This window comes from Salvelinus sp. IW2-2015, linkage group LG23 (genome assembly GCF_002910315.2).
Source record: "Salvelinus sp. IW2-2015 linkage group LG23, ASM291031v2, whole genome shotgun sequence".
Taxonomy (NCBI): Eukaryota; Metazoa; Chordata; class Actinopteri; order Salmoniformes; family Salmonidae; genus Salvelinus; species Salvelinus sp. IW2-2015.
In genome coordinates, this window is record NC_036863.1 from 7,765,896 (window position 1) to 7,783,019 (window position 17,124).

Genomic DNA, 17,124 nt, shown 5'->3' on the forward strand with positions numbered 1-17,124 from the left:
CTTGGTTTGTAAATTATTTGAGTGTTCCCATGGCTATCTGTAAATTTTAAAAACAAGAAAATCGTGCCGTCTGGTTTGTTTAATATACGGAATTTGAAATGACTTATACTTTTACTTTTGATACTTAAGTATATTTTAGCAAATACATTTACCTTTGATACTTAAGTAGATTTAAAACCAAATACTTTTACTCAAGTAGTATTATACTGGGTCACTTTTCACTTTTACTTCAGTAATTTTTTATGAAGGCATCTTTACTTTTACTCAAGTATGACAATTGGGTACTTTTTCCACCACTGTCTACCCTATTTAAAAATATATATATTTTTAACCTTTATTTAAACTAGGCAAGTCAGTTAAGAACAAATTCTTATTTACAATGACGGCCTAGGAACAGTGGGTTAACTGCCTTGTTCAGGGGCAGAACGACAGATTTTTACCTTGTCTGCTCAGTGATTCGATCTAGCAACCTTTCGGTTACTGGCCCAACGCTCTAACCACTAGGCTAACTGCCACCCGAAATCAGTGCGCCTAAGCGAATCTTCTAGATCCACTCCACTCGCTGTCCAGCCTACTCTTACCCCTAGTCCTGTATCAACCCMAAAAAATGTGCAAGACAATGAACGYGACCACAAGTTCACCACAAGTCACTTTGCAGCACAGGACAAAAATATCACACACTAGTTTAGAAACCGATTATCAACTTGGGATTTTAAAACTGTAACCCTCACCCACTCATCCCCCCACACCTGTCTCCACCCCAGCTCCAGATAGGGTGACTTACAGCTGGGACCCTCTCTGACTCCCAGTCCCAGGTCTCCCAGTGGGCCTGGGCATCTTCAGACAGAGACACCTGGTCTGTCTCAGTGTCCATGCTGACTGCAATATCCATGGCCTGGGTGTCCGTTTTCTTTTGGCTCCCACCCGTCCCCTCCCTCTCGCTTTTTTTCTTTCTTTCTTTCTTTAGGTGGAAGGTGTGAGCAGGGTCTTTCAGCCCGGCGAGTGGTCTGGTGTTGGTCTGGTATTCCCCCTTTGTCGATGAAGGAATGGAATTCCTCGCTGTCTAAGAGCCAAGCGTTGTTTAGCCCTGGCTCCTCTTACACACAGCGCAGTTGACCTACAGTAACCTCAGCCCTCAGGGGACTGGTCATTTGTCATCAGCTCCTCCCTCCCTCTCTCTCTCGCCCCGTCTCTCTCCCTCCCTCCCCTGGGTAGAACAGAACTTCTCTGAACCCTCACAAAGAGGGTGGGGAGACAGATACCTGGAATAATATCTCACCACTACAGGTAGCTAGCAGAGCTTAAGAGCTCACTAGAACTTAATACAGAATTAATAAGAACATATTTTACATTACTAAAGAATGAAGGAATGTGAACGTTTCCTAACTCTCTAAACTGTTTAGCTACAGGACCCCAAAATATAGAACTACAGAACTAAAAGGTGTAACCTACTATCACACACACCACTTTTTGACTGAGATGTTACTAATGTAACCCCATGGGGGGGACATTCCTTCATCCAGCTAAAAGTCCAGGCTCGGATATAGAGAGAACTCCAGATGGCACCCTGAGTCAATGATTACTGTCATAAATCCATAGAGTACAGTTAGGCATGTGTCCCCAAAGTAAACTGAGAAACTGGGTGCAGGGCGGGAGGAAATATTGATTTACACTCAGCAGGAGCCCCCTTCTGGAGTGGAAATGTCCCTTCCCTCCCTCCTGTTTTTGAAAAATAGTTGATCCCCTTGTAAGTCTTAATAGGCCAGTTGTGCCAAGTGCACTGGTTGGTCCGGCTTAAGACCAAGTCAGAACCAGGTTTAAACAGGGTTAAGACAAGGTTAAGACCTGGGACACAGAAAAAGCCTCCAGTCAGTTAAAGACTCCAGAAAATATGCTTTGCAGTCTGTAATCGACAGAAAAAGTTGGTTTAAAACAATCCTCTTATAAAACAATCCCACATATACATCAAGGATCGAGAAGCCTAGAGTTAAGGCACTGCAGTCATCCCCAAAGTCATTTCAGATAGTGATACCTCCAAAGGTGCTGCAGAATGGCATGGTCTCCTCAAATGATTTCTCAAAGCAATATATATATCTATGTGGAGAAAAAAAGCCTCTCTTTCTGCACTAACAGAAACCATATAAGCCCAGCTCAAGCAGTCTCAAAGTCCAACTGCTCTCTCTCTCTCTCTCTCTCTCTCTAAAATGGACACACACACAGTCTTTGTCCTCAGGGAGAGCAGAAAACAGAACAATCCGCCTGACCGGTCCGGGATGCTTTAGCTTGTCCAGTGAAGAGACGATTGCTCATCAATAAGTGGTCAACAGTGCGTCCCAGGACAGAGTGGAACCCCTGTGACTGACCAAAAAGGACCACTGCACACTACTGACCAGGCAAACCACAACAGAGCCGTGTGCTCCTACCAGGACTCTAGTCTTACTGTTGAAATCTCTCCCTCCCTCCCCTATTCTTGAGGAAAGTGGTGTTGGAGGAGCATTGAGAGAAAAAGGAAGGAGAGAGTGGCAGATAGAGAGGGTGGGGAAATGGGAGGGCCTAGCGTACACTTGAGTGCAGCAGAAGGGTGCCTGCTGTACCTGCTTGTATGTTTTTAAGGCTATAAAGCACCTCCAAAAACCCTCTCTGCTCTCTCTCTCCCTCTCAGCCTGAAAAAGCCCTTTCTTTGCCTCCACAATGAACAGAGTTGACCTCTATGGTTCTCTGTGAAGACCCTATGGCTACACTGTATGCACATGTCATGTATCCACGTGTGTGTTGTGTGTGTCCATCCTGAAGTCCTGACTTGAACCACAAAGGCTTTTCTTATAATACCCGCTGTGAATTTAGTAGATTAGTAACCCAACTGCTGCTTCCTATCCTAGACTATGGTGACATCATCTATTAAAACACAACCAAGACCTTACTTTGTCATTCATAACAATCTTTGCAGATTGATTCTTGGAKGCCGTTATAAGACATCATTGCACACTGTCTGAATAACTCAATGGGCTGTCCCTCCCAAACAGAAGACAACTGCATTGGTACCAATTTATTTTGAAATGTATCAACTGTATATATTAAGGAACACCTAACTTTACAAGACTCACACTAGTCCTTTACAAGACTCACACTAGTCCTTTACAAGACTCACACTAGTCCTTTACAAGACTCACACTAGTCCTTTACAAGACTCACACTAGTCCTTTACAAGACTCACACTAGTCCTTTCAACAACAGCAGCAATTAGAAATGCCAAGGGTACATCATGAGGTTGGAGTAAGATGTTTCAGATACAAAGACCCAACTGACTGGAATCATTAACCAATAGAAAACAGGGCATTAAAATCACAGTGAATTTAAGAAAGTCCTTTTTCAAATGTTAAGAACTAATAGAAACATCACCATGTGAAGATATTAGTAAATATGTATGTTAGAGGTCGACCGATTAATCGGAACGGGCGATTAATTAGGGCCGATTTCAAGTTTTCATAACAATCGGAAATCTGTATTTTTGGACACCGTTTTTTTTTTACACCTTTATTTAACTAGGCAAGTCAGTTAAGAACACATTCTTATTTTCAATGACGGCCTAGGAACGGTGGGTTAACTGCCTTGTTCAGGGGCAGAACGACAGATTTTTGCCTTGTCAGCTCGGGGATTCAATCTTGCAACCTTACGGTTAACTAGTCCAACGCTCTAACCACCTGCTTTACATTGCACTCCACGAGGAGCCTGCCTGTTACGCGAATGCAGTAAGAAGCCAAGGTAAGTTRCTAGCTAGCATTAAACTTATCTTATAAAAAACAATCAATCAATCATAATCACTAGTTAACTACACATGGTTGATGATATTACTAGTTTATCTAGCGTGTCCTGCGTTGCATTTAATCGATGCGATGCGCATTCGCGAAAAAGGACTGTCCTTGCTCCAACGTGTACCTAACCATAAACATCAATGCCCAAGTATATATTTTTTAAACCTGCATATTTAGTTAATATTGCATGCTAACATGAATTTATTTTAACTAGGGAAATGGTGTCACTTCTCTTGCAACAGAGTCAAGGTATATGTAGCAGTTTGGGCCGCCTGGCTCGTTGCGAACTAATTTGCCAGAATGTTACGTAATTATGACATAACACTGAAGGTTGTGTAATGTAACAGGAATATTTAGACTTATGGATGCCACCCGTTACGTATTTTATCTAACGGTTCCGTATTTCACTGAAAGAATTAACGTTTTGTTTTCGAGATGATAGTTTCCGGATTCGACCATATTAATGACCTAAGGCTCGTATTTCTGTGTGTTATGTTATAATTAAGTCTATGATTTGATAGAGCAGTCTGACTGAGCGATGGTAGGCACCAGCAGGCTCATAAGCATTCATTCAAACAGCACTTTCCTGCGTTTTGCCAGCAGCTCTTCGCAATGCTTCAAGCATTGAGCTGTTTATGACTTCAAGCCTATCAACTCCCGAGATGAGGCTGGTGTAACCGATGTGAAATGGCTAGCTAGTTAGCGGGGTGCGCGCTAATAGCGTTTCAAACGTCACTCACCTTGCTCTGCATGGGTAACGCTGCTTCGAGGGTGGCTGTTGTCGATGTGTTCCTGGTTCGAGCCCAGGTAGCGGCGAGGAGAGGGATGGAAGCTATACTGTTACACTGGCAATACTAAAGTGCCTATAAGAACATCCAATAGTCAAAGGTATATGAAATACAAATGGTATAGAGAGAAATAGTCCTATAATTCCTGTAATAACTACAACCTAAAACTTCTTACCTTAATATTGAAGACTCATGTTAAAAGGAACCACCAGCTTTCATATGTTCTCATGTTCTGAGCAAGGAACTTAAACGTTAGCTTTCTTTACATGGCACATATTGCACTTTTACAACACTTTGTTTTTGTATTATTTAAACCAAATTGAACATGTTTCATTATTTGAAGCTAAATTGATTTCATTGATGTATTACATTAAGTTAAAATAAGTGTTCATTCAGTATTGTTGTAATTGTCATTATTACAAATAAAAAATATATATATATATTTTAAAAATTAATCGGTATCGGCTTTTTTTGGTCCTCCAATAAATCGGTATCGGCGTTGAAAAATCATAATCGGTCGACCTCTAATGTATGTATATATTATAGGTACTTAATTGTATTAGTAGTTGTAGCAGTAGTTTATTAGCTGTAGGCCTATTTCAAATCTTTACTMACGACATGCAACTGCCTTTGAGTAAGGCCAGTGTGTATGTATGCGGATGACATAACACTAACACTTAACAAAGAGCTGCAGTTAGTTTCGGAATGTGTAGYAAGGAATAAGCTMGGCCTAAATATTTCCAAAATTAAAAGCATCGTATTTGGGCAAATCATTCACTAAACCCTAAACCTCAACTACGTCTCGTAATGAATAATGTGGAAATTGAGGTGACTACACTGCTTAGAGTAACCCTGGATCGTAAACTGTCATGGTCAAAACATATTGATACAACAGTAGCTAAGATGGGGAGAAGTCTGTCCGTAATATAGCGCTGCTCTGCCTTCTTAACACTATCAACAAGGCAGGTTCTACAGGCCCTAGTTTTGTCGCACCTTGACTACTGTTAAGTCGTGTGGTCAGGTGCCACAAAGAGGGACTTGGGAACATTGCAGTTGGCTCAGAACAGGGCAGCACGGCTGGCCCTTAAAAGTACACAGAGAGCTAACATTAATGGCATGCAGGTCAATCTCTCATGGCTCAAAGTGGAAGAGAGATGGACTTCATCATTACTTGTTTTTGTAGGAAGTGTTGACAAGCTGAATGTACCGACCTGTCTGTTTAAACTACTGGCACACAGCTCGGATACTCATGCATACCCCACAAGACATGTCACTTCACAGTCCCCAAGTCCAGAACAGACTATGGGAGGCGCACAGTACTACATGGAACCATGACTACATGGAACTCTATTCCACATCAGGTAACTGATGCAAGCAGTAGAATCAGATTTAAAAAGTAGGTAAAAATACACCTTATGGAACAGCGGGGACTGAAGAGACACACAACAATGTACAGACACATTGTGGTATTGTTGTATGGTGGTATTAAACATGTTGTGTTGTGGATATGTGGTGGTGTAGGGATGTTATATAGATGTACTGTTTTATCTTTAGCTCATTCAGAACACATAGTTCACTGTTTTATCTGTTGTTTTATATGTCATGTGGGTGCTTTGGTGTGTTTGGCCCCCAGGAAGAGTATCTGCTTTGGCAGGAACTAATGGGGATCACTAATAAATACAAATGAGTAGCTGGACAAAACATTTTTATGCTGTTAATTTATGTTATTTAAAAAAAAGTATTATTATTATTTCATTATTAGACAGTAGTTGCCATATTATTACTGTTACTAAGTATAATATTTWTTTTTTTTTACATTTGAAAACACGATGGTGCGTCAAGAGCTTTCATCCTGCAAAAATGCAAATAAATAAATACATTTCTCTTCCAGGAAAAGTATGGGAGGCAAACATTAATTCAGAGGTTTTGTAAGCAGAGAGAGAGAGCAGCGAACAGAAAAACCCATTGTGTGTGTGTGTGTCATATGGTGTAAACATTGTAGCATGGCCAAGGACAAGGCCCAAGCCAGATCTCGCTATTTCTCTCCCTCTATCTCAGATCATGGGGTGATTGAACTCCAAAGACCCTCTCACAGGGCTGATTTGGGTTATGGGCGTGGGAGGCCCTTACTCTCATACCAGAAAGGTGATTCACACAGCTACACTGCCCTCCCAACCCAACTCCTGCATCACATCCTGGCTCTCCCCCTCCATCCTCGTCTCCCCCTACACAAACATCTGTCTGAGACTTCGCAGTCTCTCGCTGACATTACCCAAAGGAACCAGGGATGAGTTCATTAAGACACACTGTAGCAAAACATTTGCAACAGAAAACAAAAATGAGTGTGTCTTATTGGACAAGTTTAAGTAGTACCTCCACATTTCATTCTATTTTAAAATGTTTTCTCACTACTGGACATGACTCTTGTGTGTTGGATTACAGCCTTTATACCAGTGTGACTCATATCTTCTAACCTCTTCCTGGTCTTAAGACTGCCAATGATAGATTGGTTGAAGTCAAGATCCATTGCCCCTGGAACAACAGGTTCTAAGGTGTGTGAACAACCCTATGATAGACGGGCAGCCATAGTCTACTGTAGCCTATCTATTAACTGGAACTATTAGGACTATCATGCAGTGAAACGGCACCTTCCTAGTTTAACCCTTTTTATTTTACCCTGTATCTTTCCTTTCCTTTCTCTGGCTGTCTGGATAGGTCTGTTTTTTTAATGAGCTCATGGTCATAATGAAGACTATCCACATAGCCTGTAAACAGTAAACACAAGACATTGTGGACCCAGGAAGAGCAGCTGAACATCTTCTGGAACAGCTAACAGGGATCCTAATATAGAAACTAGACCTAAAACAGCTTCTCAGCTGCTCAGTCATATGGTGGTTTTGTTTTACAAGCCAAACTGTTAGGTTCAGAAACACCTCATCTGTATCTAGTTAGGCATCCCGTCATACTGTCCTCAATCCCTGGAGTTTGGTTCGGCTGGACTTAGACTCCACTATAGGGGCACTCCATAGCGGCTCTAGGAAGTTCTGCTTTGTGACTTCACTGCACACCACATGGAGGGCTCTGCGCTGGGATTTCGGTGTATGCCAGAATCTGTAACTTCACTCATGCATCAGTGATGTTTTGCTAAGGATAACGCTACGTGGAGTGTAAACCTAGTCTTACTTTACCACCAAAGGGTAGCCTAAATCTAAACATGACTGACAGCACCAAATGTTAGGTACAGATGTAGGCTCCCATATGTGTTCCATGGACACCTAAAAACAATGTCCCTAATTCACACTTCCTGTTGATATTCAGAAACAGGAAGCACATCACACTTCTCACGACTCACTATCTGCACCACCAATAACTAAATCTGGCACAATGTAACGCAACTGAAAACAGAAACAACCATTTCCTATTGGACTACTCCATAGTCAGATTAGATTAATATTATTGGCGCCTAATGAACACGGCCTATACCACTAGAGTGAGTACATGAGAATTAAAATACACAGTCATGTTCATATAATATACTGCAGCCTTTTGACATAAACTAGAAACAGCAAAAAGGGAATAGGGTGCCATTTGGGACGCAGCCCTGGTCCACAGATCAAAAGTCCGCTTGGTTAAATCAGAGATCGGCCTTTTGTCCGCTTGGTTAAATCAGAGATCGGCCTTTTGTCCGCTTGGCTAAATCAGAGATCGGCCTTTTGTCCGCTTGTTAAATCAGAGATCGGCCTTTGTCCGCTGGTTAAATCAGAGATCGGCCTTTTGTCCGCTTGGTTAAATCAGAGATCGGCCTTTTGTCCGCTTGTAAATCAGAGATCGGCCTTTTGTCCGCTTGGTTAAATCAGAGATCGGCCTTTTGTCCGCTTGGCTAAATCAGAGATCGGCCTTTTTGTCCGCTTGGCTAAATCAGAGATCGGCCTTTTGTCCGCTTGGTTAAATCAGAGATCGGCCTTTTGTCCGCTTGGCTAAATCAGAGATCGGCCTTTTGTCCGCTTGGCTAAATCAGAGATCGGCCTTTTGTCGCGCTTGCTAAATCAGAGATCGGCCTTTGTCGCTTGGCTAAATCAGAGATCGCCTTTTGTCCGCTTGGCTAAATCAGAGATCGGCCTTTGTCGCCCTTGTTAAATCAGAGATCGGCCTTTTGTCCGCTTGGCTAAATCAGAGATCGGCCTTTTGTCCGCGTGGTTAAATCAGAGATCGGCCTTTTGTCCGCTTGGCTAAATCAGAGATCGGCCTTTTGTCCGCTTGGTTAAATCAGAGATCGGCCTTTTGTCAGCTACTGCTTAGTTACAGTCAGGGAACACAGGCCCTGGTTACAGTCAGGGAACACAGGCCCTGGTTACAGTCAGGGAACACAGGCCCTGGTTATAGTCAAGAGGCAACCAAATACAACAAAAGCCCCACATACGCGCACACACAAGTGCATACAAACACAAAAGTCAATACACAAACGTACACACACACACACTTGTAAAAATACAGACAGCACACACAAAAGCATATATGCACACACGAAGGTGTGCAAATGCACACCCACCCACACACGACGTGACTGAACAACTTCCTCATACTGAATGCCATTTGTCTCTAATATCTCTCCATTTCCCATGGGAAAAAATCACACCAGGCAACTGCATTGTTAAATGTGTATTCACTATTCACCATGGAGCAATGTGAATCACAAATGAAGTCAATTTCATGATTCATTTTGATGCCAATTTAAATTAGCCTCTGATTTTCATTAATTTCTTTGGATAAAAAGTTAATTCATAATTTCATATGAATGCCATCAGTACCAGGAATGTGTTGACAGACCATTTGTAGGGGAAGTGCTTCACAGGCAGGACTTTTCAAATCTGCATAGCAACTGTTGGCTCTATTGGTTTCCCCATGTGCTCTCTTTTAAAATGATATATGGAAAGGAAGCAAAGGTGTCCATACAGCACTTCCTAAAATCATTCACCATGAGATGGCCCTCCTCAGAAATCTGATTTTAAAATGGGAAAATGTACTTCACACCTTCTGCTTCATGTCGGTTTAGGGTTGTTGTTCGGTTGCAAATCAACATCGTTAAAAACTTGAACTGTTCTCATGCTCAGCCAATATCGGTCTTCAAATGCTGCTTAGGTATAGCGTGATACCCCAACATGTATAAACTCTCTGGTAGACCTAAACCTTGCAACAGCCAACAGTCAAATGACAAAGTGCAACACAGTCTGATAACATGAACACCGGTCCTACCCATATCACTGAAATATATAATACGGTTATAATGGTATTTTTAACAGTTGCTTTTCTCCCAAGCAACTTCAAACAAACAAACAAACACACACACACTCCCTTATACTGTATGTGAACCATGTGATAATCAAACCTACAACTGCAAGCACCTTGCTCCAACCCATTGTGCCATCGGAACGTGCAAAACATCACCCACAGTTACATATAGCTCACCAAGGAGAGGTAGGAGAAGAGGTAGAGACTTACATTGTACCAGCTCTGGCTTTTCTGTGCTCACAAACAAGAGTCGAACATCAAGGTGGAGAAGGAGACAAAAAAAGAGAGAAAGATGAGATATGGGTTAGTGCTAGGGCAACAAAAATACACAGAAAAAAGCTTTCACACCTTAAACACAAGCAGGGTTGGCTAGGTCAGTAAAGTCACTCTTGGATAATACAAACTCAGTAACGTAATCCGATTACTTTGTTACTTTTGGATTACTTTCCCGTTAAAAGTCATTAGAAGACAAAAAGTGTTAATTAAAAGCATTTGGTGTGTCATCATAGTGGTCTCTGACTGTTGGTCAGACTCGCACAGAAACAAACTCAAACTTGCGCCTTTTTCCATGCTGAGTTGAATGTCACTGAGAAAACAGAAAGGTGTCATATAAACGTATTTTTTTTCTCATAAACATCCTTTCTGAATGTTTGATTAATCCAAGAAGTAATCTAGTTTTTCAAAAGTATCTGTAATCTGATTACAATATGTTAGCTGGTAACAGGTGGGTTTTTTGTAAATCAGATTACATGTAATCAGTTACTCCAACCCTGTACAGAAGTATCCCACTCACTGTCAGTCTTAATGCTTACAAAAACATTAGAAAAGTAAGTAAGTTGATATAAAAGTCAATACATATATACGCCAGAAGAGGGCAACAATGGGCTACATATAACTGGGGAAAAAAAGATTACCCTCAAAAGTTAAGTTATTGACAGGAAGGTATCTTGTCCATATATTATATTATAGTAGACTTGAAGACTAAACCTGCATCCCAAATGGAACACTATTCCCTATAGTGTACTACTTTTGGCCAGGACCCATTAGGGCTGCTCAAAAGTATTGCACTATATAGGGAATATAGTGCATCCTACATCTGTATGAAGGCCTCTCATAACAGCAGTTTACAACTAGCTGCCTTCAATTGTGCAATAATAATGACATTACAAATTAACCATCCATATTACACATGAAACAACCGACCATCAACATCCTTTGGATTATGTATCATTGCATTTCGGGCTTATCTTTGCTCATCGGGATGAAATCAACATTAATCAAGGGCCTGAGTAGAACTGTGAGGTGTGGTTTCTTGATGGGAGGCCATTGGCATGGACTGTAGGAGGTGTTCTTTACATTCCACAGTTCTAAAAACACTCATATAGATCCATATAGATCCAGAATTGTAAATAATGTCACGGGTCTACGTCGAATCTCATATGATTTTCACGGGTCTTGGGGTTGGTCATTTAAACTGACTTGTCCGGAAGGACCCGTACAGATCTGAATGCGACTGCTGCAGTAGAGAGAGAGAGACATTATGATTTATGCTGCTGCTCTTGCTTTTCACGAGAGTGGTGCATGTAGCTTGTTGTTGGCCAATCAAGTCATCAAAGCAGCAATAGGCTACAGGCATTGTGTGGCAAAAGTTGGGAGATATCTAAATCAATGGAAGATGGAATTAAAAAAGTTAAAGTAGAAGGATAGGCTACAACGACCAAGAGCCAACAGGTAGGCTGCTACTTTCTATTCTGAATGGAGTTGTTTGTAATTGTAGGATGAGAAACCGCATGCAACTTCAATTAGCCTAACTAGCTAGCATAACTAGCTTCTCCCAGTTTGATGCAGTCAAGACTGGTACTACGTAATCATATTGGATGATAAACAACCCATATATGGCGGCTATTAGTTAACTATAGCAAGAGTTGGCATGGTTGGTGGCCGTCTCTCCCTCCCTCCTTCCGCCCTGCACCGTGTCACTCACACTTACAGTAGCCTACACACACAGCACAGCCCCTGTTAGAGCATCAACTCCCTATACCTCCTCTCCCTCACGCTTTATCGGCTCCGGTTAATAAAGTAGCTTAAAAATGGACTTGTCTATATGGAAATGGGTCTCGTTGTCCTCGGGTCTGTTCTAGAGGTCGCCCGAATATGATTTTTCAACGCTGATACCGATTATTGGAGAACCACAAAAAGCCGATACCGATTAATTGGCCGTTATATATATTTGTAATAATGACAATTACAACAATACTGAATGAACACTTATTTTAACTTAATATAATGGATAAATAAAAATCTATTTAGTCTCAAATAAATAATGAAACATGTCAATTTGGAGCGTTGGAGAAGAAAGTAAAAGTACAATATGTGCCATGTAAAAAAGCTAACGTTTAAGTTCCTTACTCAGAACATGAGAACATATGAAAGCTGGTGGTTCTTTTTAACATGAGTCTTCAATATTCCCAGTTAAGAAGTTTTAGATTGTAGTTATTATAGGAATTATTAGGAATATTTCTCTCTATACCATTTGTATTTCATATACCTTTGACTATTGGATGTTCTTATAGGCACTATAGTATTGCCAGCCTAATCTCGGGAGTTGATAGGCTTGAAGTCATAAACAGCGCTGTGCTTCAAGCGTTGCGAAGAGCTGCTGGCAAACGCAGGGAAGTGCTGTATGAATTAATGCTTAAAGCCTGCTGCTGCCTACCACCACTCAGTCAGACTGCTCGATCAAATAATAGACTTAATTATATTATAATTAACACACAGAAATACGAGCCGTAGGTCATTAATATGGTCAAATCCGGAAACTATCATTTCGAAAACAAAACTCTTATTCTGTCAGTGAAATACGGAACCGTTACGTATTTTATCGAACAGGTGGCATCCATAAGTCTAAATATTGCTGTTACATTGCACAACCTTCAATGTTATGCCATAATTAAGTAAAATTCTGGCAAATTCTGGTTTTTGTTATGAAGAAATGGTCTTCACACCGTTTGCAACGAGCCAGGCGGCCCAAACTGCTGCATATACCGACTCTGCTTGCACAGAACGCAAGAGAAGTGACACAATTTCCCTAGTTAATATTGCCTGCTAAGATGAATTTCTTTTAACTAAATATGCAGGTTTAAAAAAATATACTTGTGTATTGATTTTAAGAAAGGCATTGATGTTTATGGTTAGGTACATTGGTGCAACGACAGTGCTTTTTTCACGAACGCGCTAGTTAAATCATCACTCGTTTGGCGAAGTAGGCTGTGATTCGATGATAAATTAACAGGCACCGCATTGATTATTTGCAATGCAGGACAAGCTAGTTAAACTAGTAATATCATTAAACATGTGTAGTTAACTAGTGATTATGTTAAGATTTATTGGAAAAGCCCCAGGTCCATTTCAGAATGGGTACAACTTTTTGGACTCGTGAAGGCCTCTAGCTCCAACTAAGAGGATATTGACCAATGGTGACTGAGACTATTACTTTTCCCCTTCCACGTGCAGAGACATGTAGTGGTAACACTCCCCAGTACATGTCACATATACAATTCCCCACCAGAGATCAGGGTTCAATCCCTGCATCCACCCTTCCCACTGTTTCTCCCACTTGACTGTCTCTCCACCTAATTTCCTCACTGTCTGAATAAAGTGTCAAGCTTTTCCTCTTCCATAGTTAGCTTGTTCAGGAAGTAATAGTAACTAGTGGTGGTCGGTGGGAGGGGAAGCTGTGTGCGTGGGCATCCGTGTGTACAATATCTACATGTGTGTGTGTGTGCCTACATGCCTTCAAATATTAATGTTCGGGATTTGTCCTGGTACCACAGCAATGCTACAAAACACCACAGAAGAGACTTGTACAGTTTGGTACTCCATCAAAGTTAAAGAACAGCATGAACAGTAGCGCTAAAGTGAATTTCTCTCTAGGTACAGATCTAGGATCTGCTTCCCCTCCCCCAATCCTAACCTGAACCATTAGTGGGGAAAATGCTAAACTGACCCAAGATCAGCATCTAGTGTTAACTTCTCCAGTAACACAGAACATTTCAGACAGAGAAGCACATAGAGGATCATGTTTGAATGGATGATGCTGTCAGGAAAGTGTTAGAGTAGGGTAGGATGGCTGGGTCATGTTGGTTAGGCATCAAACAGAAGAAAACACACCGAAACCGGCAGGGACTACCTGGCCTTGTTCAATAAGAAACACAAATTTCCGTTGTAAAAAAAACATGAACACAACCCTTAGAAGGGGTTAGGCAAAGAAGTTAAAGAAGGTTAGGATAACAAAGTCCATAGAATAGTGTAAGGCAGGTATTCCCAAACTGGGGTACGCAATGCCGTCGGAGGTACACCAAATAATGTATATACACTGCTCAAAAAAATAAAGGGAACACTTAAACAACACAATGTAACTCCAAGTCAATCACACTTCTATGAAATCAAACTGTCCACTTAGGAAGCAACACTGATTGACAATAAATTTCACATGCTGTTGTGCAAATGGAATAGACAAAAGGTGGAAATTATAGGCAATTAGCAAGACACCCCCAAAAAAGGAGTGATTCTGCAGGTGGTGACCACAGACCACTTCTCAGTTCCTATGCTTCCTGGCTGATGTTTTGGTCACTTTTGAATGCTGGCGGTGCTCTCACTCTAGTGGTAGCATGAGACGGAGTCTACAACCCACACAAGTGGCTCAGGTAGTGCAGTTCATCCAGGATGGCACATCAATGCGAGCTGTGGCAAAAAGGTTTGCTGTGTCTGTCAGCGTAGTGTCCAGAGCATGGAGGCGCTACCAGGAGACAGGCCAGTACATCAGGAGACGTGGAGGAGGCCGTAGGAGGGCAACAACCCAGCAGCAGGACCGCTACCTCCGCCTTTGTGCAAGGAGGTGCACTGCCAGAGCCCTGCAAAATGACCTCCAGCAGGCCACAAATGTGCATGTGTCTGCTCAAACGGTCAGAAACAGACTCCATGAGGGTGGTATGAGGGCCCGACGTCCACAGGTGGGGGTTGTGCTTACAGCCCTAGGCAACTTGCGTATGGCCCCGCAAATTACACATGGGCCCGGCCTCCCCCTCGTGTCAAAGCGGGTGTCAATGTTTACAACTTGAATAAGAGGATGAAGCTGAACTATCCTTCTGGTCACGAAATGAGAGGGAAAAAAAACACCATGAGAGTGAATTGCGGGAACAGAAATCAGGTAAACTTGTGTTCTCTCCTCTCCAAGTTTGATGTCAGCAAATAACTAACATTAAGTTGATGTGCAAGCTTGCAGTGCATCTCTCTCTAGTCTGTCTGTCTAGCAAACCTAGCTGGGCAGTGCATCTCTTGGTCTGTCTGTGTCTTGCTTGCTTGCCAGCCACTTCCAGGGTTGTGTTATGTGACTTTGTGCCTGACAAAAGTGAGAGTGAAATACAACTATTTATTACGTTGGATAAACGCAAACGGGCAACGATGTTTACAAACTGCAGCTCGGAAAAGATAAACGCGTTGCACGTGAACATTTGTTCATATGCGCGTGCACGAAATGAACCTCTCACTTTCCAGTAGCAACCTCTGTGGGGACCAGTCCAGAAAATATATGGGTGTGATGGCACCCCTCATAGGGTTTTAAAACAAGACAATGATTATCTAGTCTCTCAGTCAAGGTTTAGTTACAACTCTGGACTTATGCAAGATGGAAAGCAATGGATTGACATTGACTATTGATTTATATATTGAATTTAAAAAGTTGATTAGCTGTGCATACTGGGAAATATGGATGCACATCTCTCAGTAAATAATAACCATCAATTATTCAGCCAAGCCATAGTATAAATAATATTTTATATTTGAAAATGTATAAAAGGAAATCTGGGTGAGACAGTTTGAATGGGCTTGATGCAGCTGATAAAATTAATAATAGTATTGTTATCTATAATTTACAGGTGCTCTGCTTAAGTTTCTCAGTAGAGGAGATGCTGGATCATCGGCCAGTACAAGCACAGACTCAGTTGATCCACATCCAGCCTCAGACAGTACTAACACAGACCCAGTACATCCAGCCTCAGCCAGTACCAACACAGACCCAGTAAAGCCGGCTTGAGCATGTACTAACACAGACCCAGTACAGCCGGCTTCAGCAAGTACTAACACAGACCCAGTACAGCCGGCTTCAGCAAATACTAACACAGACCCAGTACAGCTGGCTTCAGCAAATACTAACACAGACCCAGTACAGCCGGCTTCAGCAAATACTAACACAGACCCAGTAGAGCCGGCTTCAGCAAGTACTAACACAGACCCAGTACAGCCGGCTTCAGCAAGTACTAACACAGACCCAGTACAGCCGGCTTCAGCAAGTACTAACACAGACCCAGTACAGCCAGCTTCAGCAAGTACTAACACAGACCCAGTACAGCCCGCTTCAGCAAGTACTAACACAGACCCAGTACAGCCGGCTTCAGCAAGTACTGAACTACAGGACCCCAGTAAGATGCTGGCTTCAAGCAAAAAACTACACAGATACATGACAGCCACTTCAGCAAGTACTAACACAGACCCATGTAAGTACAGCGCAGCCCTAGCCAGTAACTAACACAGACCCAGGTAAGTACAGGCAGCCTCAGCCAGTACTAGCACAACCAGAGGTGTACAGCCAGCATCAGATACAAGCAGCTCAGACCTAATAGAAACGTTGCTGCTCACCAATGACCAGCATTGGCCCCCAGTCTTAACAGACTTATGAGGACTGAGTTAGTGCGCAGAGGTCTTCAACCAGACTGGATTTTTCTTACCCTAAGACAAGTCTAGAAGAGGTTTCCATTCAGGCTTATTACAGAAGATGTAAAGCCAGGAGCTGGTTCAAACTCAATCAAAACAACCTGATTGTTTTTTGCTGTAAGCTTTTCTACAAAAGACTACAAAATAATAAAGGAAGGCGTGAATGACTGGTCAATATCAACGCCATTCTGAAACACCATGAGGGTAGTCCTGAACACACAAACAATATGATTAAGTGGAGAGAACTTGATCTGCGCCTAAGTCGGGGACAGACTCTTGACAGATACAATGACATTTTGGAGCTGAAAGAAAGAATGGCGGATGTCTTACACGTTTAATAAGTATCACCCAGTCTCTGGCTGAAAGAAACATAGCAATCAGGGGTTCATAACTACCTTTCCAACCAGAAGAATTAAACTTCCTAAAGGAGGTTGAATTACTGGGCAACATTTGGACCACTGTAT

General features: G+C 42.0%; 1 protein-coding gene across 4 annotated transcripts in view; it reads right to left on the reverse strand.

Annotated features, from left to right (window-relative positions):
• The window catches only part of gramd1ba (GRAM domain containing 1Ba), a 102,254-nt gene that overhangs the window by 23,233 nt on the left and 61,897 nt on the right, over positions 1–17,124 (reverse strand). For all 4 annotated transcript variants that reach the window (XM_023968310.2, XM_070434342.1, XM_023968306.2 and 1 more), the window contains one exon: positions 10,100–10,120. In XM_023968310.2, coding sequence (XP_023824078.1) covers positions 10,100–10,120 — 21 coding nt within the window. The remainder of the gene's footprint in view (positions 1–10,099; positions 10,121–17,124) is intronic.